Here is a 25,494-nt window from a genome sequence, read left to right on the forward strand (position 1 = left end):
TGCTTCTCCCTCTGCCTATATCTCTGCCTCTCTGTGTGTGTCTCATGAATAAATACATAAAATCTTAAGAAAAAAAAAGCTAGAAGAATGTTTTCCTTGCCATATTTTTCTTCCAGTTATATGTTTATGAACAGTATTCAAGGAATATTATTGCCATGGTGCAAATAATGGCTGGTGTGTATCCTACCCTGCAGGGGTGTGAGCTTTGATTTTAGGTGTGGCTACGTCATAGTGTGATATATCACACCCACCCAATTAAATAGTGATCTGTATTTAACAGTATTTATCTAGTTTACTTATTTATTTATCACACTCACAAATGTGCATCTCTCAATAATCAGTTGTACGGTATAATTATAAATCAGAAATTTTGACAGCAAAAATATTTTAAAACAACTCTATTCAAAGGGAAGGATAAAAATATTGATACCTGTCTAGCATTGTTCATAAAAGTACTCCTATTCATAATTTTGGGAAACTACTACTATTAGTCTCAAATTATTTAAGCTTTTTTTTTGTTCAAACCACTCACTGACCTATGGTCAGAGTGGCAGCTAATGAGTCTCTGGTACCAGTATTATAGCTCAGAAGAAGATTCTGAACTAATACTTTAGAAGTGATGCCAAAAGAAAAACTGTGGCTCTGTTTCTGGATATGTTGAATAGCTTTCTTAGAACAATTTTCCCTTTCATTAAAATTAAGAGTCCTAAAGCTAAGTATCTAAAAGAAGTAAACAACTCTGCTGCTTGTTCAACTTAGTTTTGGGAAGCAGTATTAACTGTATAGAGTGATTGACCTGTGGGACCAGAGTGAAGATTTCATCCTGTGTTAATTTTATTAATGCACATTGTGGACACAAAGATGTAGAGAGCATCTTCACATGGAGAAGTTCATTTTATCGTACAGTGCTTTTCCTAAAACACATCTCTTCACTAACCACGTTCATATAGTCTAGAGAAGAAAAATTTCCTAAGTAATAGATTGACTACTAGGTAGACCCTAAAACTACTGAGAGAAAGCATGGCATATAGTTAGCCATCTGCTCATGGTTTATTAAATCTGAGTTAACCTGATTGGTGTGGTATCACTGTCCAGAGAAAATGCCCATAAATAGTCCTATCTTCTTAGAGCTTGATTTATTTTGCTTTTGTATATTAAATAAAAACTGTCTCAAATGTTTCCTTGTGTAGTTTATGGTTAATGGCTGAGTCTGTGTCAGTTTCAATTTCAGCAGCTAACTCTGGCTTGTGTGTGACCAGGACTCCAGATTGTCTCTCTGCTTGTGATGAGGGAGGGCTATCCCCACAGGTTAGGTAGAGAAAATACTTTTCCAACAGTGTAAAATTACCTGAGTAATACTCTTCCATGTTTCTCTGTTATGGAGTAATTGATGTTTTCCCTTAATACTTAGTATTAAAGTAAGTATTTTTAAACATGGAAGGCTTAAACTAGCATTTGATGTAAAAATGAGAGAAGCATGCACTTTGAAAATTCAGTTGATTATTTAAGGATTTGATTAATCCATGCCAATATTTTCCTTCCACTTTAAGTGTTCATGAATAAGCTATATATTCATATTAAGAAGAAGGAAATGTAAGATTTGATAATGTCAATTTCAACGATGTCCTAAAATTTAATAGAATATTGTGATTTTTTTTTTAAAGATTTCACTTATTTATTATTCATGAGAGACAGAGAAAGAGAGGCAGAGACACAGGCAGAAGGAGAAGCAGGCTCCATGCAGGGAGCCCGACGTGGGACTCGATCCCCGGACTCCAGAATCATGCCCTGGGCAGAAGGCAGGCGCTAAACTGCTGAGCCACCCAGGGATCCTGAATATTGTGATTTTAAATGTATTTGGCCGTAATACTGAAACCATGGAGAAGGTCAATTTATTACTCTAGCCTGAACTTATTAAAAAAACTTTTTTTCTGGCTATAACTTTTGGCATTTATTATCTTAGATAAGAAACCCCTCGTTTAAGTATTCAGATACTGGTGGGATATGTGGTTCTCCCATCTTCCTTAGTATTCTTATATTCTAGATTCTTGAAGTAGTGCATATATAAAAGTATTAAAATACTGATTTTATATTATGGAACACACTGTCTCTCTGAAGATCCCAAATAGCACTAGTAATTGTTTTAAAGTGTCCCCAATGAAATTAAAGTAGATCAGCAGCAGCAAGAAGAGTGTGAGACAAAAGAAAACTGGCAATCACATGATTATTCAGAAATGAACTTTTGATGTGAAATTTACTTTGGCGTGGAAGTGCCTATTGACTCTTGTTTCACATTTGTGATCGCCAGCAGCCAAGGGACTACTGTATGTAGTGCTGAAGCCCCCATGCCTGTTAAAACATCCTTGCCTACAGTGCTGACTGCTTAGCATTACATTTTAAGACAAAAAGACATGTTCAGTAGCATAGGGTGAAGTGAAGCAGCAAGAGAATTGGAGACTTAATTTGTGGATAAGTGTTTCCAACATAAATGTGAAAGAGGGGTTAAATGTGTAGTCCCTAGGGCAAAAACATGAATGCTCTAAAAACAAAGCAGCTGTCTGACCCAGTGGATTCCTCATATCTGAAAATGTAGCAAATGCTGGATAAACACCTGTTGGGGATGATCCAGTATTGGGTGGGAGGTGACCAAGACAATTCATAGGATCTCTCACACTTTTGTAGGTCTATGAAGTAGAAAAAAACATGGGAGAAAATGTGGGAGGAATAGAGGGTGAAAGTTATTTGATTTTAGCTTGGGTACTCCTACCAGTTTTTATATTTACTACTATGGCATATTCCACCCGGTAGTTACAAGTTGTAAAATGAGGTAAAAGTGTGGTAAATAATAAAGATAGGCAGTCAGCTATTTTTCCATATGCTTGTTTCAGCATTACTTCCAGGTGAAATATACCAGAGAAGCCAATGTATTTCTAAAAAAGGAAATTGTATAACAATTTTTCAATCTTCTATAAGAGATAAGAGACACAACAGATTTGTCAATAAAAGCTTTAGGAATATCTGCACATACACATTTACATTCAAGTTGGTAACACTAGTAAGTTTCAATACAGATTATGTTAAATAGCGCTTAAATTTCAGACATGGTCATATATATGTTATTTGAAATTCTTTATCTAGATACAGATCTTGATAATGGATCTCTTGATGATAGATGTGCAGCTAGTTTGTCCCGAAACTCATGAAGATAATTATATTGCTGAAAAAAGTAAAGATACATTGAAATATACTGTAGAAAACTAGTTAGCACAGTAGTCACAATACCAGTAGCAATTATGAATAAAAAAATAATTGCTAAGAAAAGTTCTACAACTTTTGAGTAAGGAAGTGTTTGCATTATGAGAATTTTTACCTTTCAGTAAAGCTGCATATATTGCTTTAAAAATCAGAAGGTAGCATTTAGTACACATGAATGTTTTATAAATCTGAAAAATCCTTTCTCACTTTCCTGGCAGGAGCAAATTAAAATTAAGAATATTACATGAAGGCCTTCTTTTTGCTAGTGTATTTTACCTCTGGGGTTAAGTAGGGAGGAGAGTGTACTTTCTATAGCAATTAACAATGGTATATTCAAGAAACTATTTCTTAATTTATGGAAGCCCTAGATTTCTGCTTCTTGGGGTGACATAATCCATCTGGAACAATGTTCATAGTAGTCAATGTTTAAAAAATCACTAATCTTAACAGATAAGTGAAAAAAGGCTTTAAATAATTTATTTGCAGTTTTAATAGTTTCCCAGAGGATATTCTTATTCTGCCAATAATCTCATTTCTTATCATTACTGGGAAGTGAACGTTGTGCACTGCTAGCTGTATCAGCACGGAGATGGGAGAGCCTGTTTGCTACAGAGTGCTGAGGTGATCAACTGACAGCCCATATGACGTGGGCTTCATTGTCTCCAGGATAAAAGATGTAACGTGCACACACGTGGATATGTTTGACCATTTGGTTTTGTTTCAGACACCTGAAAACATTTTGAATTTGAAGAATCATTTGATTTTAAGAGGTAAGAAGGGGAATTCTCTCTTTTCAGAACCTGTACAGTGAAGTGGATCCTCTATGGATTGTTTTGAATGATCTTATTTAAACCCTGAGAATCAGGCTGGTTGGTGAATTTGTCAGTTACTATTAATAATTCACATTCATGACTGTTGGGTAGACCCCTGACTCTGGGAAGAGGGACTCGAGTCCAGGAAGCTGCTAAAGGCCAGGACTCTTGTGCCTGATTCCGTGATTGAGTCCTAATGCTGAGACAGGGCACTTGGGAAAGGAAGACAAATTAAGTTTACAAATCCAGAAACAAAGTGAAATCTGCAGAATCTTTCAGGAACATTAATATCTAATAATATTCTTGGGGCACTGCTACTGCAGAGATTTTTAAGTGTTAAGTGGAGAGGAAATGTGTAAGCTGTCACTTGAGTTATCCACAGCAAAGGATAATTAGCATTGTTTTGAGGGGTGTTTTTCTTTCTTTCTTTTTTTTTTTTTTGTATTCTAGTCATCCATCTGTCTTCATTGACTTTTTTGGTGATATGATAGGATCTTTATTAGATCTTTCTGGCCAAGAAACTACTGAGTTTATTGTAATCATCTCATTTGGTAAAATTTTGAAATTCATTCAAAGAACTGAATGGGCAAAAACTGAACAATAGTAGATCTGGCAAGAATAAACTCGAAAAGTTCAGATTTTTCATTATTTTCTTTGAAATACCGTGAATTTCTTCAGTATGTTTATATTTAACATAAATATTAATATAACATTAATTTAACATGTTTATATTTAAAGATAAATTCTGAACAGGTGATACATGAATAATAGAGTGCTTTGGGTTTTCACTGCCCTTTGGGTGATGAATTCCACTGTGGTGTAACTGCCCCCAGCCCGCGAGCACACAGGAACGGGCAGCCTCCTTACCTTGATCGTCTGTATTGCTCCAGACCCTCGCAGGTCTCTCAGGCTGTCGATGGCTTGCTGTGGTGAAACTGTGTCCGACAGGTAGAGCAGGAGACAAGCGGCTACTAATGGAACATGTTAGGAAAATAGTATATGATTAAATAATGATAGGGTAGAGCATTGTGTATTTATTTTTTATTTTTTAAAGATTTTATTTATATTCATGAGAGACAGAGAGGCAGAGACATAGGCAGAGGGAGAAGCAGGCTCCCTGCGGGTAGAGCCTGATGCGGGACTCGATCCTGAGACCCTGGGATCACGCCCTGAGCTGAAGGTGGATGCTCAACCGCTGAGCCACCCAGGTGTCCCAGCATTGTATATTTAATTAGACTTCCGCTGGTGCAGAAGATGGAGTTTTGGTGTCAGTGTGCAAAATGAATTAAAAGACATTTAGTAGGTGTTTTTGACAGTTAAATTATGATTTCAAATGATTATGGTTGGTTGAAGTTTAAACTGGCTTCATTCTTTTTAACAGCTTTATTGAGTTCTTTTTAATATACCATATAATTCATTAGTTTAAAGTGCACAATCCAGTGGATTTTAGTGTATTCACAGATTGGTGCAGCCATCGCTGTAGTCGATTTTAGAACATTTTCATCCCCTCAAAAAGAAATCCTGTCTCCTATTGTCATCTCCCTGCCCCCAATTACCTGCCCTAAGCAACCACTAATCTACTTTCTATGGGTTTGCCTAACCTAGACATTTTATATAAGTGCAATCATATGTGGGCTTTTGGGATTGGCTTCTTTGCATAATGTGTTCAAGACTCACCTATTATGGCATGTAACTACTTCATTCCTTCTTATGAAGAAATAATATTCCATCATATGGATATACATTTTGTTTATCCATTGTCAGTTAATGGGCATTGGGTTAGTTTCATTTTTTGGGCTATTGTGAGTAATGCTGCTATAAATGTCCACGTACAAGTTTTTGTGTTTTCATTTGTTTTGGGCATATATAACTAGAGGTGGAATTGCTGAGTCCTGTGGTGACTCTATGTTTAACTGTTTGAAGAAGTACTGCCAGATTTTTTTCAGAGCAGCTGCACCATTTTACATTCTCTTCAGCAGTGTATGAAAGTCCACATCCCAATGCATATTTTCCATTTTTTTGGATAATGGGCATCCTAATGGATATCAAGTGGTATCTCACTGTGGTTTGGATTTGCATTTCCTTGATGACTAATGATGTTAGGCATTTTTCATGTCCTTAGTGGTCATTAGTATATTTTGTTTGGAGAAATATCATTCAGATCCTTTGCCTATTTTTAAATTGGGTTTTCTTTTTATTATTGAGTTGTAAGAGTTCTTATATATTCTAGGAAGTCCCTTATCAGATATATGGTTTGCAAATATTTTTATTCACTCTGTAAGTTGTCTTCATTTTGATAGTGTCCTTAGAAGCATAAAAGTTTTTAATACTGTTCAACATTAATTAAAAGGAATAACTGTTTCTCCAGTATGGCAGTTTGTTAGCTACTTTTTTTTTCTAACACATTTTTAAAAAAAAGTGAACAGTAATTGCATTAAGTAATTATAATTAACTTCGGTTTTCATACTTATGATGGATATTATTTAGAATTTGCTGTCAGTATCATAACACCTGCATAGGGAAAACATTCGAAAACACAACACAATGCAAGAATGCAGGTGCTAAGACTTAGAAATAATGTTTTGCAGAAACCTCAAAACAATGTTGAAAATACCTCCCATTCTGCACTCTGGCTTTCTAGAGAATACCAAATTAAGGGCCTTACATAATTCTTTAGGTCTTAGCAGACTTATATTGTGTTTTGTCTCATTTTAACACAAGGTGAGCATACGGCCCAGAAACAGGATACTTTCACCTACTATGAGGATAAAAAAAAAATACTGAGTAATGAAAATACATTTCTTACCAAGACAAGATCTCCCAAGTCCTCCATAACAGCTGAAAGGGAAGCACAGTTTTGAATATTGTACATTTTCCTTCCACCTCACTAATTAGAACTAAAGACTTGCTTTTTCTGCCTTCTATTTCTAAACCGAATAGTGCCTACTAGCACAATGCCTGGCATGCAGAGGTTAATAAATATTTTTAAATGAATCAAGAGCAAACATGCTTATTTATTTGTTGGTACTCTGAACACTTCTAACTGTCAATGTAGATAGGGCCTTTTTTGATGTTTTTAAATACCGGGATCCACCTATGAGAAAGAGGGACATGTTACTAAATAGAAACTAGATTATTTTGACCAACTGCCAGTTTATTTTCCTCTGTCTCCATAAAACCTTAGTGGTTATGGAACAAGTCTGTATGACAACTCTTCATTTATCTAAAAAGAATACAGAGGTGGCGTGTTACAGAGGTTGAGAGCCTGGGTTCTGGAGCCCTGCTGCCTGGGGCTGAGTGGTGCATCTGTCAGTGTGACATGTGTGAACCTAAGAAGTTATTTAACCTCTCTGGGCCTCAGCCTTTTTATCTGTAAGATGGTGACAGCCACAGTACCTGCATCCTGGTTAAAACCGAATGAGATAACTAATGTTTGTAAAGGCCTTACAATGGAGCTCAGCACAGGGTAAGAAGTCAATGAATGTTAGTCTGGCCTTCTGAAGAAATCAGCAGTTGTGCAGAATTGGATTTTCCAGAAAAAAAAATCATGATGAAACCTCAAAGCACAAAACCATTCATTCTAATTACTTTCAGAGATGCTTAAAAAATGTTTTACGAGATTCCTAACTTTCCTAGGGGGTTTACTGAGCCTAGCGTGGTGCTGATGACTTCTCAGGAACATGAATTGCTGCGGTGTCCTGTAGATGAGGCAGCAGATACGCGTCTTGGGAGAGGATATGAGACAGAGGGCCAAGTAGGTACTGACCCCCAGAGTATTCATGAGGTTGCTTTCTACAAAGTGTCCCAAATATAGGGCTGTTTTCAGAGATGAGGGTTTACCCCAGAAAGGTAGGAGGCAGAACACATCAGTGGTTTTCTACAGGATGAATACTGCTGCATACCTATACCTTTATGCTTCTTCCTTTGATTCCTGCTCATCCTTCAAAACCCAGCTCCAATTGCCTTTCCTGACCTGCCTTTGTGCTCCCACAGAAGCCATGTCCTTTGTGCTGCCTTGTGTACTCCCTGTGCGAGTCTTTCTGCACTCACATGGCAGGGCTGTTGGCCCGGGCTCCGTGAATGGGGGACTGTGCCCCATGGTGCATACTTTGTATTCATAGTGTTTGGTACATAATGGGTATTGTGGGTTGAATCATATCCCCATAAAGATATGTTGAAGTCCTAATCCCTCATGCTGTGAATATGACCTTATCTGGAAGTAGGGTCTTGGCAGATGTAATCAAATGACGATGAGGTCGCTGGGGTGGGCCCTGATCCAGTATGACTGGTGTTCTTCCAAGAGGAAATACCCCAAAAAGACACAGCAACACAAAGAGAATCATGTGAGGCAGAGGCAGAGGTTGGAGTGATGCAGCTGTGAGCCAAGGAATGCCAACGAGTGATGGCCACCACCGAAGCTAGGAAGAGGCAAGAAAGGGTCCTATCAGAGTCTCCGAGGGAACACGGTCCTGTTGACACCTTGATTTTGGACTTAACAAGCTTCAGAAGTGGGGGAGAGTAAGTTTTTGTTGTTCTAAGCTTTGTAGTACTTTTTACACCAGCATAGTACAGCAGGCAAGCAGTGTTTGCTGATTTTATAAAGGAACAAAAATGCGGAGGGAGAATCAGCGAGACAGTGCTGGTAGACAACAAACTCAGTTTTTGAGGGATAAACCCTAGAGCCATCTAGCAATGTGAGCACTCAAAGATGGCAGAATGGATAGAAGATTATTTTTATCCCAATGTTAGTTACTGTAAGATATCGTGGAAAGCTCTAGTACGATGGAAATTTCTAGTCATCAGATGCTTAATTTTAGGGAGCCAGAAGCATTCTGCATAAGCAAGGCTGCCCGACCATTTTTCTTTCTTTTATCTTTTTTTTTCCCAACCATCTTTCCATCCTGTTTGTATTCTGTTCAAAAATCAGACAGCATTTGGTGTGCTAGAACCTGCTTCAGTAGACTTTGTTAAATTTCACTAATCTGAGCTAATTTGAGCTGTGGAAACTTCAGTCAAGTCTGCTTTCAAAGATTTATTAAAAAAAAAAAATCAGAACGGATTTGAAAGATGGGTCCAAAAATTGGAAATTATTTTTCACGAGCTACATGTAATTATTTAATGCTATTTTACTTAGACCTATTAGAAAATTTAGTATAGACAACTTTATCCTAGAATTATGCTGTTATAATTAGCAAAGCAATTAGTAATTGCTTACAATCACAGATTATGCTTTTCTCTAGAGGAAGGTTGGAAACTGTAGAATGTAGGATGCTTTCTAGTTCTTTATTCCCTATTCTCCAGGCTATAGCCCTCTGTACATTAGAGTTTAGTTCAGCCACAGTGTGTGTCCCCAAAGACCCTTGTACTAGTTGGTTTGCCTTCAGAATGGGAACTGTTGGCATGAGGCCCTGGAGCTCTAGGTTGAAGAAGAGCAGCTTGGCTGGGCTTGCCCTTTCCCTAGGTGCCCCGAGATTAACTGGTTATTTGGTATAGTCTGCATACTTTCTAGTTCAAAGCAATGACTTTAGGGCTTTTGAGGTATCAAACTATTTAATACTCTATCTTGTTCCAGAAAGGATTAAGGAGTTTATCCGGATACAGAAAGTACAAGAAGCACAGAGAAGGACTAGTTTGCTCCCTATGGCTGGCTCTCCTCTGCTGTGTGTCTCACTTCTGACAGAGCAGATCTACTGTATTATCTACAGCAGCACTTCCCATCTTTGTACTGCTACTGTCTACTGCTGATTGTCACTCCCTTTTTCCTTTCTTCAAGCTACTTTTTTTTTTTTTTCCCTTCTCTCCTCCTTTTTTCCCCCTTTGGCCCATTTTATTTTGTTTTAAACTTCCATACCAGCAGCTTGTGCACAGCCATTGACGAACAATGAGAGTCCCTCTTTCATTCTGGTGGCAAATTCATATCTTCAAATATAATCTTCATATATTTAAGATTTCATATTTTTAAGATGGCTCATAGCTTATGAATGATCCCTTTGCAAATTTTTAAAATACTTTTTTTTTTTTTGCTGTTAGAAGCAACTAAGCAACTGAAAAGCTGACCAATGAGTAAGGCTATTATAAGAATGATACCCTACCTTTTGGGAGGAAGAGGGTCCCCAAAATTATAAGTAAAGGTCTAAGGCAAAAGGAAAGAATAAAAAGCCTGTAAGCCTGTTCTATAATTTTTCAGATCTACTCATTTATTGTCCTTACTCATCAAAAGTAACAATAGCAAATATCTGAGTGCTTGCCTTGTAGCAGAGCAAATATCTGAGTGCTTGCCTTGTAGCAGACATTGTGCTAGAACTTTTCATGCCTTATCTCCTTTTAATCCTTACACCAAACTATAAGGTGGGCAATAACTGAGTAAGGATGGAATAGGTAGAAAAATCATTCTGACTATGCCATTCTCCTCATGTCATGTACAGAGAAAAGAAAAACGTACTGTATTAAGGTTTTTCGGTCATTTTTAAGGCAGATTGCAAGTTCCTCCATTATTTCACAGCAGCTGGCTATGTCAGGAGTCCCTCCATCTGGGATTGGATGATGATGAGTGATAATTCCGTACTGATGGTAGAGGTCCAAAAGGTTTGGGACTCTGTATTTTGACAGTTCTCCTCTGGTGCAGAAAACAAATATGTCTTGTATACCATAGCTTTTTAGTTCTTCTGCCAATAGACCAAGATACATGTACAAAATATTACAAATTTAATACAATCAAGACAGAGAATGTGGTGGTAAATTTCTTAAGCCAAACTAGATAACACATGATAATCTATAAATTTGAAATACTTATTGATAATCTAAAGCAATATTGATTCATCTTCAAAGTAGGGTAAAAATCAAGCTACTAAGCACAAAATAGAAATTAAAAACATGTGAACCAAAAGGTGATTAAAATTAAGCCTGACTTAATTCAAAATGCTTTTAACTGAATTTTAAGATGAGTCAACTATATTGCTGTTCTTGAAGAAAATCCATTTTCAGTACAACTTTAAAAATAAAATTCAAAACATCTAATATTTCAAAATAAGCCCTTGTGAAGAAATAATAGCACATTATCCCCCCATTTTCTTCTCACAAAATCCATGTTTGCCACTTTCCTCACTCTGCCGTTTTGTTTTATCCTAAGCCTTGTATATAAAAACTCCAGTATACCCATGGTGCCTGAACTCATGTTCTCCTTTCTATTTATATTGTGTTACACCATCATGCATTTAATTTTATGGCCAAGGTCTCTAGGAAATAGAATAAAGTGACTTAGCTAATTTCAGTATAATGAATATGAACCAAGCAGTAGTACTATGGGCCATTCTATACACTGGAACATTCTTATGGCGATACTCACTGTAGAGTATTAGGTTCAAAATGAATAACTAATTCGGGCAGAACTCAGCCTCCTCTCTCTCTCCCTGCCTTCTAAATCCGGGGACATTTAACTAAGCGCCTTTTATCATGAACCTCCAGATACATACTTGAAATGTGGCTAGTCCAAATTGAGATGTACTGTAAGTGTAAAATACATATCTGTTCTCAGAGATTAAGAACAAAACCCCTGTATTTCATTAATAATTTGTTTTATGATTAAGACCATTGAAGGATACTATGTAGGCTATATTAGGTTAAATAAAATATATCAAGTTAATTTGACCTGTTTTTACTTTTTTTAATATGGCAACTAGAAAATATAAAGTTACATACAAGGCTTCTATTTCTGGCTCCCATCATATTTCTGTTGGACAGTGCTGCTTTAGATAATACTATTATTTTTTGTACTTCTAAGAGCATTAAACCTGAAGTCAGCATACTTAACCATTTTTAAGAGTAAGTAATTTTCTATCTGCCTCTTGCACACATTGGATAATTTCTATTATACAGTGGTTTTCAAACTTTTCTCGAAAGGACTCTGAGGAGGGAACCACGGGGGGTGATGCAGGGAGATTCTAGGTCTCTCCTATCAGATTGTCGTCTTTTATACATTGGATTCAAGATCTCATTGGAAAACAGAAGGTTTGGCAAAATACTGGAAACCCTTTTTATAGAAAATACTAAATGAATAGGGTTTTCCAAAATGTACACGATTGGTTCTTGAGCCAGTGATTGTCATTATATTTTGGTTATGACTTAAATGTTCTCCAAATGAAAACTTCCTATCATGGCAGGTATCTCTAAATCAGAGAATCTTTACAAATACTGTAAGACTCAACTAATCTATTAGCCTCTGTAAGTCTTTTTTGGTAGGTAAGGAATAAATTAGAGAAAGCAAATTAATAAATTGATATTCCAAAACAAGCAGGAAAAAAATTTAGGATTTAAAAAATTTATAATGGTCAGAATCAAGATGTGTGTGTGTGTGTGTGTGTGTGTGTGCACACATGTGTATATTAATTTATTCATATTTATTTTGGTGTATTATAAGGACATAGGTAGGACTGTTAGCTTTGAGATATTCCAGGCCAACTAAGGTACAGTGTTTTGAAAATCCAAGTTTTTTAGCACCGTGCAATATGTAAATTTCAAAATGGGGTGGGATATTAGGATATTTTGGGATTATTAGACTTGAGGCTACAGTGGTATAAGCATCCTTGAGCTTGTGAAAATCAAACCCTACTTCATCTTTCCCACCCAGATATTGGCTCTCTAAATTTTCTACCCAGGATGTTCAATTTCACCATTCCTTCTGGGTTCTCAGCTCAGGCTTAATTTCTAGGATCACAATCAAGTCTGGAAAGGATAGTATGCTCAAAGATCTGGGCAGTGAAATGGCAGTTTTCTATTAATGTATTTACCACCCTCCAACTTAGACATTTTAAACTCAAATGGAATTTCTATGTATAACTACAACAATCAGTGAAAGGCAATGCTATGCTTAGTAAACAAGGAGTTAGTTCTCTGTGCCCTTCGCAAAGACATCTTTGCATAGTAGAGTCTAAGTCTATAGTTTGAAACTATGAAATAACAAACATTCATTTGGTATGCTGAACAGAGACTAACATTGTTCTTTTTGACAACGAGATTTTCAGTGTTATTAGGAAAAGCTATTAATATGGTTGTTTCATGTTATACCTACCTGTATCTTTTTGGATATTTCTTCTAACATTTTTAAATTTACAACCTACAAGCAGTAATAAGGCAAGTGAAAAAGTCAGTGTTTGGTCACATATAACAAATATATTTAAACACATACACAGCTACTTTATAAGGTCACACCTGTATGATCATTTATGTTTCAATTTCATTTTGAATGTGGATTTCAATTTCTTATATTCTTAGGAATATAATTGTAGGGATTCCTAGAACCCCAGCTAAGGAACTCCTAATCCAAAGATTCTTTATTCTGTATCGTCTCTGTAACAAGTACCTGCCAGTTGTCCTCAGCCTCACCCTGTATCTCAGTGTTTAGGTTTTATTAAGGTAGGTAAACCAGAAATGCAGAATTGTGAATGAGTTTGGATGGGCTGAAGAGTGATCTGTGGCTTTTTAACTAGAGCCCACACAAGGGCTTCCACTACTGAGTTCCCCAGGGTGATGATCTGTGAAATTCTTGTATTGCTCAGTACAGTGACTTATTAACTGACAAAAAAAAAAAATTATCCTAAGTATATCAATAGGAAGCCAACTGTAGTCTTACCTACCTGGAAGAGCACATAAACCAAGAAACTGAGAACAATTCACTTGTGACAGGGGTAGCCTGAAAAGAATAAAACTTGAAGTTTAGTTCAGTTTTTAAGTTATAAATGGAAATTCAATTTAACAAATCTGTGCTTGGCACTGAACAAGGGTGTTTTAAAGTTTTATCATAGTCACAAAACAAAAATGCATATGCAAATATCAATATGTTGTTCACAAAAAGGACCAGAAAGATTGGAAGTTTTATTTATTTTTAAAGAATTTATTTATTTATTCATGAGAGAGAGAGAGAGAGAGGCAGAGACACAGGCAGAGGGAGAAGCAGGCTCCATGCAGGGAGCCCCATGTGGGACTCGATCCTGGGACTCCAAGATCACTCCCTGGGCCGAAGGCAGGCGCCAAACCACTGAGGCATCCAGGGATCTCCAGATTGGAAGTTTTAAAACAGGGACTTATCATTTGCTTTGTCACATGTCACAATTTAATTTCCTTCCTTCCTTCCTTCCTTCCTTCCTTCCTTCCTTCCTTCCTTCCTTTTCTTTTTTTCTTTTTTTCTTTTCTTTTTTCTTTTTCTTTTTCTCTTTTTCTTTTTCTTTTTCTTTTCTTTCATTTGGGATGCCTCGGTGGCTCAGTGGTTGAGCATATGCCTTGGGCTCAGGGCAGTCTCCAGGGGTCCTGAGATCGAGTTCCACATCAGGTTCCCTGCAGGGAGCCTACTTTCTCCCTCTGTCTATGTCCCTGCCTCTCTCTGTGTCTCTCATGAATCAATAAATAAAATCTTAAAAGAAAAAAAGATTTGTTTATTTGAGAGAGAGAAAGAGAGTGTGTGTGCAAGAGCACACGAGTGGAGGTGGGATGGGGTGGGTTGGTAGGGAGAGGGACAAGCAGACTCCCACTAAGTGTGGAGCCCAACTCATCTCATGATCTCTGAAATCAAGAGTTGGACGCTTAACCAACTGAGCCACCCAGGCACCTCTGGTAATTGAAATTTACCCTAAAAATAATAATGCCTAGATTGCCTACGGCTAGTATAAAGCATACTGAAGTTACCCTGTGGTATGTTATCGGAAATGGTTTGTATTTATCTTGGGGAATAAGCCAGAAAATGACCTTCTGATGATTTTATCCCCAGGATTCATTCTATATTACTATTTTAAGATTTCTTTGTAGGACTTCCTTAAGCAGATATAATATCATATGATAAAAACTACAGGTCATTCTTTGTTGTAATAGATTTTGGTTAAGATAAAATAATTTCAAGAAATCATATTCTCAGTTTGCAGTACTCAGGGACAAAGCAGGTAGAAGCCAAAGAGGAGTTTAGAGGAAAACAGAGGGCATCATATAAATACCATATGACTTTGGGAATTAGATGAGTTTTTGAGTTTTAAAGAGGAGTATAAGGAGAAAGGAAAGGTAATTGCTATTTGATGGCAGGGATAACATACTCTTTTCCCCTTCCTATAGTTGGGAATGGGATTTTCTTAGAGATTATTACATTTACAGGGATAAGGGAAAGCATTGATTGTTGTAGAGATTCTGGTGTAACAAGTCACTGTCAAGATTTGGAAATTGAATCTGTATAGAAACATTTCTTTTTGCTCTTATATCTATAGTAATGTGGCTTTTATCTTAAGCAGGGTCTGCTAATAGATACATTATTGTGGCAAGTAGTTCTAGGATTTGACTAAATGATAAACAATTAAATATCTCATCCTATGTTTGGTAAATTATTCTTTTGTCATAAAAGAATAAATAGGTTTTGGTCCTAATAGGAGATAGTCTGATCCTATCTCAACTCCTTACTTATTTCTCTCTATATGGTTTTCTAACATAAAGAATGACTTCCTTCTCTGCCTGCCTCTCCCCAAAAGAGAGCCTTATTCTATCATAGATAGTAAATAATAGGGTTAGAGGATCCCTTAAAGATTAGAATTACAATCAGCAGAAGAGAATCAATAAATATTTTCAATACACAGACTATGGATCTACATACGTTATGATGTACACAACAAATAATTAGGTCATCATTTATCAGAAGTGTTAACCTACCAGGATATCTGAATTGGAGTCTGTTCATCTTCAATAGGCTCTTCGTCTGATGAGTCAAACTCACTTGTTTGCAATGAACTAGGCTTCAAAAGAAATCAGTTATGTTAAATAAATGTAAAGAAGAATATTTACATATAAGCTGATTCTCGCTTAAACACACACTAAATGCATATGTGCAATTTATTCAATCTGGAATATCAGAATGATCAGCATTATCAATAATAAATTATTGATTCTTACTGTCCTATTAATAATTACAGTGCTCTGCAGTGGAAAGAGAGTTGGATTGGGAACAAACCAGGATTCTGGTCTTGGCTCTGCCATTTACTATATAATCTCAGACAAGCAACTTCAGTTTATTCTGGGTCTCAGTTTTTCACAACCATAAAGTGAGGAGATCTATTCATTCATTCACAAACATTTCTTGAACACCTTCATTTGCCAAGCTCTGAAGATGCAAAGATCCATAAAATAAATAGCTTCAGTAGAGTTGGAGAGATGTGTGCATAGGTTATAAAAAAAGAAAGTGCTAAAATGGAAGCATAAACTACATTTTTAGAGCCGGGAAGGGAGTGACTGCTTAGAGAGCTGGAGAACGCTTCAGAGGAGAGACATTAGCTGGATTTTGAAGGATGAGCAGGAGGTTTTTAGGTAGATAGGGAAGAAATTAAGGCAATAAAGGCAAAAGGAGAAAGGTTTTGTTTTCAGGAACTGTGATATCAGAGCAGGGGAGATGAAGCCAGAGAAGTAGTTTACCTACCCCATTTCTCAAAAAATAAGCCCAACAGCTCAGCAGCTTGGTTGATGGGGAGAGGACAGACAGGAGATCATGCCCTCAACTTTGTGAGTCATTGGACTAGAGAGACTGAGATGGACTTTGTGTAATGATCTAAGGAGTTGGAACTCAATCCTGTAGGTGTAATTTCTACATGACTGATAGTTATTTTATAGGACCAATGAAATATACATCTTTTTACTTCCTGGTTGGAACCTACTGAGAGATAAAACAGTGGAGAGGCAAATGGAGATCAATATGTTAATTTCACTGCTGAGTATCAAAGGGAAGGTGTGGCTTTAAAGCTGTGGTCAAGTGGCCAGTCAGTTCTTCACTCCAGAATTGGACTTATCCATCCAGTCGTGGGAAGCAATGGATAACCCAGGGCTCCTGTGTTGCAGAGAATACTCTCTCTGCAGAGAGAAGAAAGGGTTCAGCTACTTGTATTCAGCTCCTCCCAAACTGGGGGGATCAGATCTCTCTGTCCCTTCTGGGAACAGGCGGAGAAAGAGGCCAGGAGTGAAGGACAGCTGATGCTCCTCCACATGGAAACGTGGGGATTAGCAGGGGTAACCAGCTAATGTTCTAGCTCTGAAGCTATATTCTATAATGGTCTTGTCTGTTACTACAAGATCACATTACAGAGCCACATTTAGGCTAAGGATGTGAGTTGCTTTGGATAATTATTATTATCAGCTCAAATGAAGGCCCTTTAATATTCAATAGGTTGTCAACCCTGGTGGCAGGCGATTGAGTCAGGGAGCCTCAGCATCTTGCGTCTGTTTTTTTCCTTTTTCTTTAAATCAGTTTTGATGATCCAAGATTTTCAGTGTGGCTTCTTTACTCAGGCTCTTCCAGCCAGGCTCACAGATCCTAAACACGGTGAGACGTTTCCGCTCCCCCAGGCCCAGGGATTCCGAACCCAGGAAGGGACGCAGTGCCAGTTGGCCCCGGGGGATGGCGACGCACCCACAATCGGGGGTGGGCAATGGTCTTCTGCGAAGTTCTCCCCGTGTGCGGTGAGGACCGCTCGCCAGCGGGGCATCCTCGGGCATCCCTTGGGGCTGGGTATCGGGCAGACTGACGCATCGAGACACCTGAGCTCTCCATGCCTCCGTTTCTTCCGTAAAACGGGATTCAGCCCTCCCTGGCAGGGCTGCCGGGGGGCCTAGGAGACTCCTCGGGCGGCAGTCCCCGGCCTGTGCGCAACAGGTGCACAGCGGCTGTCCGTCCTCCCCTTGACCACCACCGACCCTGTTCCTGCTCCGTCAGCGCTCTCCCCGCTCCGGGGAAGCGCCACCTCCCCGACCCAGGACGGTTACAGCGCGAGTCCGGCCACGACCAGGCCTGGACTGGCCCCAGGCCCAAGAGCTGGCCTCGGGGCCGCTTCCGTCTCAGTGGCATCGCTCGTCCACGCCTCGGCCCGACTCACCGGCTTCATCGCGGGCCGCCTCAAGTCGTGAGCCGCGGCCGCCTGGCTCCCCCGGCCCCCGCTCCGCGGCCGCTGCCCCGCGCCCAGCCCGCCTCTTCGCTCAGCTCATTGGTGCAGCCTTCCGTGGGGCGGGGCGCGGCGTCTTCCGGGAACCAATCAGACCCCGACCCTGTGTCTTCCTCCGCCCCCGAGCGCCCTGGCGCCGCCTTTAACCGCCCATTGGTTTTTTGGGGCCTTTGAAAGACGCGCGGGAGGAGGGTCCTGCTGAGCGTTGATTGGCTGGGAGGGCGCCCTCCTGCGGCCCGTGGGGAGCGGCGGGACGGCGGGAAGCCGGGAGCCCAGAAAGCATCTGAAGGCAGCCCCAACATTTTGGGGTCGCTGGAAAGCCTTACTTTCTCGTGACAGGATTCCAGAGGGGCACCAGGGTAGGGAATTTTGTTTCTTAAAATTTTGAAATTTCAAGGGCACAGGGGGAAGCACTGTCCTGGAGCATCTCATGAAAACGCTCCACACTCCCATAAACTTTATACCTGCGGTCATATCTGGTCATATAAATATACGATGGACGCGACTAAAAATCCAGAATATAAACATAGCTTGTATGTTTGGTATTTTATTTACCATTCGAGGATCTAGACAGGTTAGGTCGTAGATCCACTTTCCTGTTCACTAAATGTGAATGCAATGGTATTGTGCGAAAGGAAGTCTCCAGATGGTTTTAAGTGCTCGTGTTTTTACATAATCGGCTATATTCTTTAAAAACTGTGTTTGATTACCCTCTGCCCGATTCTCCGGTCCCCAGTTAGCTGTCCATGGGGTAGGAACTCATCATGAGCAATACTACCTGCAGATCTGCAGAATATGTGGGAACATCAGCTCCCTGACTCATGTTGTGAAAACCCGTGGGTATAGAGCTATTAGGGGAAATTCTTTAGTAAAGAAGATAGCATAATTTGACTTTGGGTCTGTATTAGGGTTTTCCAGAGAAACAATCAAATAAAGAGATTTATTTTAAGGAAGCGGTTCTCCCAGTTGTGTAAGTTTGGCAAGTCCACAAAGTCTGACCGGGAGCCGAAGGGGCTGGAGACTCAGGGAGGAGTTGCAGTTGCAGTTCAAAGGCAGTCTGCTTTAGAACCGGGGCTAGCAGATTTTGCAGATGAAGTCCAAAGGCAGACTGCTGCAGAATGCTCTCTTGTCCTTTGTTCTATTCAAACCTTCAACTGATTGAATGGGGCCCACCCATATTATAGAGGGCAGTCTGCTTCACTCAGAGTCCACCAATTTAAATATTAATCTCATCCAAAAGCACCTTCACAGAAACATCCAAAATAATGTTTGACCAAATATCTGGGTGCAATAGCCCAGCTAAGTTGACATATAAAATTAGGCAGCATAGACATGTTGGACTTGATTTATTGATTGGTTGATTGATTCAGAAAATATTTATTGAGCACCACTTGTGTCTGAGATACTATTCAAGATGCCGGGAGTGAACTCGAGTGAATTAACCAAAGTCTCTACCTTTATGGGGCTCACTTGCTATTGGGGAAGAGAATTAGGTAGTAATATTGCTGTGAAGAAAAATTAAAATAGAGCCTGATGAAGATACTATTCTAGATAGAAAAGTCAAGGAAGGCATCTTTGAGTAAATGTCATTTGAGGCATCCAAATGAAAAGAGAGTGAACCATTTGAATATTAGTCTGTCTAAAATGTAAGGAGGTGCAAAGGCCCTGAGGTAGGAATGTGTTAGATTGTTCAAGGAACAGCAAGGAGGCCAGTTTGGGAGAAACTGAATGAGGTAGAGAGTGGTAGGAAGTAAAGCAGGGACTTGTGGGAGGCTTAGGAGCTTCTTTTCTAAAGGATTCAAGAAAGGGTTTAAAGAAAGATTGAGACCTGGGCTCCAGGTAAGTCCTCTGTGGTAGATATTCAATTCTTTCTCATTCTTTAACTTTCACCTTCTTTCCCCTTTTGCCAACATTGTCTTCACAGATCTCTTTAAACTTCAGCATCAGGGGTCTCTTCCATTTCCTCAGAACATACCTTCCTCCTCGGAATGAATGAAGTCCCAGCTCCTTTGAGTATTGTATAATTTCTGCCACCTCTGGGCTCAGCTGGATGTGAACACAGAATCAATCTGTTCTAGCTCCTGCTGATTCTGCGGAGTGGGGACGATGAGCTGTAGTCTCATGGTAGAAAGGGAGTGGAGGGCTGAGGGTAAACTGGGAGCATTTCAGCTTCTGCTCTCTCCATCGGCAGGGCTGTCAGGCTTTGTCTTTGCCTAAAGACAAACACATTTCACTTCTATGATGTAGTTTTTTGTTTGTTTTTGTCTAGTCCCAGGGTTAGCAAACTGCGGCCAATGGACCAAATCCCACAGGCCTGTTTTTGTAAAGTTTTGTTGGAATACAGCTACACTCAATTGTATAAGTATTGCCTGTATAATTTTGCACTACCGGGCTGAGTAACTGCACCAGGGGCTGTGTGGCCTGCAGATCCTAAGATATTTACTGTCTGGCCCTTTACAGAAAATGCTCACCCCTAGTATATAGTCTATGAGGGAAATGTGTATTGTTCTAATACCATGATTTTAAGTCTACTTCTTGCAAAATAGGAGTCCTAGCCTTATTATGCAAAAAGATGTTCTCTGCTTGGTGTGATCCCTTTCTTATGGAGGGTCCCACATAAAATAGCAAGGCTTTTTGCTGAGCTGTCTGGCTAAATGGCATCACAGTAACCTATTTTCTCTCTAATCCCCAAGATTCTTCCCTGAGAGGAGGAGGGGGGGGCTTGAGTTCAGCCTGCTACAACTGCAGTCCCCAGTTAATTTTTTAGTGTATGACTTCACAGCTGTTAACAGGAATGTATGTGGTCAACACAACGTGGGAGATTTATCCAAACTACCAGAAGGAAAAGTGTTAACACACGTCCATAGACAGATGAGTATTTTGAAAGATACTCAAAGAGAAGTGAAACATGGTTACTATTGGTAGTCCCACTTGGGTGTATGCTTTACAACTAGATCCGTATTTTAAAGATATTTTAGTATTATTATTATTATTTTTAATTTATTCAGAAGCAGAGAGAGAGAGAGGCAGGCAGAGAGGCAGAGACACAGGCAGAGGGAGAGGCAGGCTCCATGCAGGGAGCCCGACGTGGGACTCGAACCTGGGTCTCCAGGATCACACCCCAGGCTGCAGGCGGCACTAAACCGCTGCGCCACCGGGGCTGCCCAAGATATTTTAGTATTAATGATAATGGATTTGACAAGTGTGTTTGGGGAGAGAACACTGGAACCTTAGAGTTAAATGCAACTTCAGAGAACATACTTCTTCATTCTTGATATGCCAAGTTTAAGAATTTCTCTTGTGATGATGACAGTCAGAAACAGTGTATGACATGGCAGTAGGCATATGTGGTTTTCCCATTGCTTTTCCCTTTGGAGAATTGCCCCTTTTTCATTTCACATGATCTTGTTGAGCAGGTGACTGAGACTGCCCCATAAATGTACCCTATTCTTGTGGTCACAGTTATCAGGTCAGGGAAGACACATGATGCAAACTGGAGCATCCTTTCTCGTTTCGTGTCCTCTAGTTGCTGGTGCTCTTATTTTCATCTCTACCTTCCTAAGGTTTCTGTTTTACCCCAGAATGATGCTGAGTTCTAATTTGCACTAGACAATTAGAGTGGGTTATAAAAACTATTTAACATATTGTTTAAAGTATGAAAGGTACCATATTTTATAATTGGAATGGATATAACAATTTCACTTAGCCCACATGCTCTTCTGCAATGTGACTTTGCCATGCTCCATCATGAGGTAGAACATAATACTCTTCCTCAAATATGACTGAACTTACGACTAGTTTGATTAACAGTGACAAATGATAAGCTCCCAAAGCACCCGGATCAAGAAATGGAACATTAGCAGCTCCTTTGGACTTGTGACAGTATTGATTAATTTCACTTGCTTGTAAATTGTATACAAATGGAATATTTTGTGTCTCGCTTTTTTTGTTCAACTTGATGTTTGTGAGATTCATTCATACTGTTGTCTGTGGTTATATTTGTTCATTCTCATGGCAGTATTCCACTGTATGAATATACTACGATTTATTTATCCTATCCACTGTTGATAGATATTGGGTAGTTTCCAGTGCTGGGCTATGATAAAAAATTCTGCTATAAACATTCTTTCCGTGTTTTTTGGTAAACATAGGTATACATTGCTGTTGGGCATATACTAGGAGTGGAAGTATGTTTGTTTATTCTTAGTCCATAGTGCCAAACAGTTTTCCAAAAAGGTTATACCTATTCACACTCCCACTGGCACCATGTCAAAATTCTAGCTCGACATCTTTGCCAACATTTGGTATTGCCTGTCTTTTTCATTTTAGCAGTTGGATGAATGAGTCATTTTATTTCAAAACAGTATCTAATTTCAAATCTTTGAAAGGCTAAGACTGATCAGTTGGATAATAGGATCAGTAGATGCTGTTCTTTAAATGGTAGCAAAAATTCATAACTTTTGGAATTCTTCTGTATTATGTGTTAATTACTATGTACACATATTTTCTGCATTATTTTAGAAATGTTTGTATCATTGCAACATACATATTTTGAGAGTATAAGGCTACTTTAGACTATGAAACTATTGATATGAATTGAGTGGATCCAAATGATGAAGGTTCTCAAATTTAGACATCAATGAGCTCCTCATGTGATGGTTGAGGAAATATTAAGTTTCCAAGGCATCGCCAGCTTGGGGCTAAAGTAAGTCATAGGAATCATTCGTTATGAAATTATATTCCTCTGGTTCTTCCTTCATCTGCTACGTGAAACTGCAGCCCCTTTGTATTCCTCATGATAGTTCAGCGAGCCCTCATGGATGACCCTCCATATGCTCTGAGATATAAGAGTAAGGCACCCACTGTCTTTGGCTCTCCTGCTCGTGGTTGCTGGGGTAATGTGTCTGGTCACTGCCTAAGCCTGGAGCAGCAGCCATGCTGACGTCCACCGAAGGTGCTGTGACTTTCCACTGCCATCCCACCCAACTACAGTGCCCTTCTCTGTCGCTGCTGCTGAAATTGCTGGCACAGAATTTCACTAAATCTTGCTTGCATCTTCGTTCTATGGAAATTTTAATAAAACAGCTCTTTTTAATTGCACTGGCTTTTTAAAGCCATAGTCACAGGATGTTGGGTGTGGCCAACACTTCCGGACTAGGGAATCATCCCTCCCCTCTGGCCCTGTCTTGATGTCATGAAGCCCAATTTGTGTACTTTGACTTTCTCTTCCTTTAGGATGAATTATGTCCCAGGAGTTCTCTGCTCTCCTGTCAACAGTCCTGTCAAGATTATCTCACCCGCCACCAGCTGTGCCCAGGCATGTCTGAGTCCTGAGTGCTTGGTCACAAAGCTGGGGTGACCACACGTCTGGGTCGGCCTGGGTTAGCCCTGGCTTATGACTGTTGTACTGGCGTAGTTATTAACAGCTCCCTCATTCATTTTCAAAAGTTTCTGGGTTTGGATGGTAAATTATGTGGTCACCCTCTCTTAAGCCATTTTAAGGAAGTCTTTCTAAGATAAAGCAGAATCAACAGCACATTTTAGAGCAGCCAAGAAATAGACTGTGTAGAAGAGAATTCTGAACCCTAAAGGCTGATGTTCCCATGGCAGTGACCTGCCTGGTTCACTGCCCGGGCTCTTCCTGTCTGCCCTGCCACTGGCAGCCACTTGGCTCCACCTACAGGCTGGTCTCTGTTCTGGTCCCAGATGGTTTCTTCTTTTCACAGAGCTGGAGTAGAGTGCTCTGAAACTCAGTTGGAGGTTAATACTTGGGGTAATAGGCCCACCCAGCATGGCCTTATGTGCCAGGATTTCCTAATCAGGCTTCTGCTGTGTTCTTGAGACAATTTCTCTTTTGTTCATATTTGAACTCTGAGTAGGGGCCCTAATTATCTCTTGCCATTTCTTCCATCCCATGGAGTGCTCTGGAACTGGACTCTGGCTCCTGACCCTCAGTCACCCGAGTCCTGCTGTCCTCTGCCAGCTTTTCCCACCATCCTACCCTGTGCCAGGCCTATTGTCCCTAGTAGTGCACTCTGCTCTTTGTAACCTCTTGTCACACTTGCCTGCTAGGTTCGCACCAGGAAGGCCTGGTGCTCTAGCAGAAAGGGCCAGGCCATTGAAGTCAAAAGCCCTGAATTTAAGTCTTAGTTCTGCAGTTACCTGTGTGACCTTGGATGAATTACCCCATCATCTAACCTGAATTACAATCTCCTCATTGGTAGCATATGAAATGAAATTGCCACTTGAAAATTGACCCCTGGGCTCAGAGAATTTCCCAGGGAGTTTGTTTGGTATAAATCGGTTATCTTGGGGCTGGATCAATCTTTGGGAAGAATAGGATTTCTGATATTTTGATTCAAGGCTCTATATAAAAGTAGCTGGGGAAGAGACCTGGAACAGCTAATTTGATTTCCCATCTTCATATTAGGAGAAAGTTTGGCCAGCTCCTGAAGCTGAGCTATACATCCATCTTAAAATTGCTTCAAGTGCAGAAAGGCCTTGAACCAGATGGTGAGTTCTCACCAGCAAGAGCAACTGGAATCTCTTTTTAAAAAATTTTATTTATTTATTCATGAGAGACACACAGAGCAAGGCAGACATATAGGCCGAGGGAGAAGCAGGCTCCATGCAGGGAGCCTGATGTGGGACTTGATCCCAGGTCTCCAGGATCACACCCTGAGCCGAAGGCAGATGCTCAACGGCTGAGCCACCCAGGTGTCCCAAGAGCAACTGGAATCTTTTCCCTATCTCAGTTCATTGGTTTTGGGGAAACTACTCTGAGAAATTGGTCAGGAATGAAGAAGAGTCTGATACTCTCAAATTACTGTCTTTCATTTTCAATACAATCTAAAATAAGGAGAAAGCGTTATTTTCATCACTTCATACTGAAATGAATTCAGAATGAGTTGGAAACATGTATGTTATAAGCATCCATATTAATGACCTAAAATATAAAACAGAAATTGGCAAGGCCGACCAGATAATAGTTCTGTTCTTCCTGGAATGGAAGGTGGCAGTAGAGTAAAGTAGTTTCAGTAAAGATCTCTCTCCTGTACAGAAATCCCCACGGTAGGACTCCGATCTGATTAAATGAGTCAGACTTACATTTATTACGGTATATTACAAACATTTTTCAGCATTCAGAAGTGACTGGTGTCTCCGTGGATTTGGCCAGTTCCTGGCAATTATGCACTTGGCTGCTAGTATAAACCAGCATGCCAAATGCCTGGAATGACGATCCATGTCTGAGCGGCTTTCAGTCTGGGAAGGATGTTGTTCAAACACCACGTTCCTTCCCAAGGTGGCCAAATCCTGATTACAGTTCTGTCCTTCAAATCTGTTTATCCTGAAATTTGACCAGAAAGGATATGGCTACATCCTTTGCCCCTTTCAGCTTCCGCAGCAAACACCTGGGGGACCTTGCATGGATTTTACTGTCTGCTGCTTATCCAGAAGTAGTTTCATGGCTAGTG

General features: G+C 39.7%; 1 protein-coding gene across 2 annotated transcripts; it reads right to left on the reverse strand.

Annotated features, from left to right (window-relative positions):
• Positions 1–1,349: 1,349 nt before the first annotated feature.
• On the reverse strand, positions 1,350–18,034 carry CDKN3 (cyclin dependent kinase inhibitor 3). 2 transcript variants are annotated; one of them, XM_041759807.1, is made up of 8 exons: positions 17,954–18,034; positions 15,747–15,829; positions 13,700–13,755; positions 13,135–13,179; positions 10,510–10,732; positions 6,874–6,905; positions 4,935–5,038; positions 1,350–3,217 (listed from the first exon to the last, which is right to left on the reverse strand). In XM_041759807.1, the coding sequence occupies exons 1-8, from the start codon at positions 17,960–17,962 to the stop codon at positions 3,131–3,133; spliced, it is 639 nt and encodes a 212-aa protein (XP_041615741.1). In that variant the 5' UTR covers positions 17,963–18,034; the 3' UTR covers positions 1,350–3,130. The 2 variants fall into 2 exon arrangements, with proteins under 2 accessions (XP_041615741.1, XP_041615742.1); XM_041759808.1 differs by lacking the exon at positions 13,135–13,179.
• Between the last annotated feature and the right edge of the window lie 7,460 nt (positions 18,035–25,494).

This window comes from Vulpes lagopus, chromosome 6 (genome assembly GCF_018345385.1).
Source record: "Vulpes lagopus strain Blue_001 chromosome 6, ASM1834538v1, whole genome shotgun sequence".
Lineage (NCBI taxonomy): Eukaryota > Metazoa > Chordata > Mammalia > Carnivora > Canidae > Vulpes > Vulpes lagopus.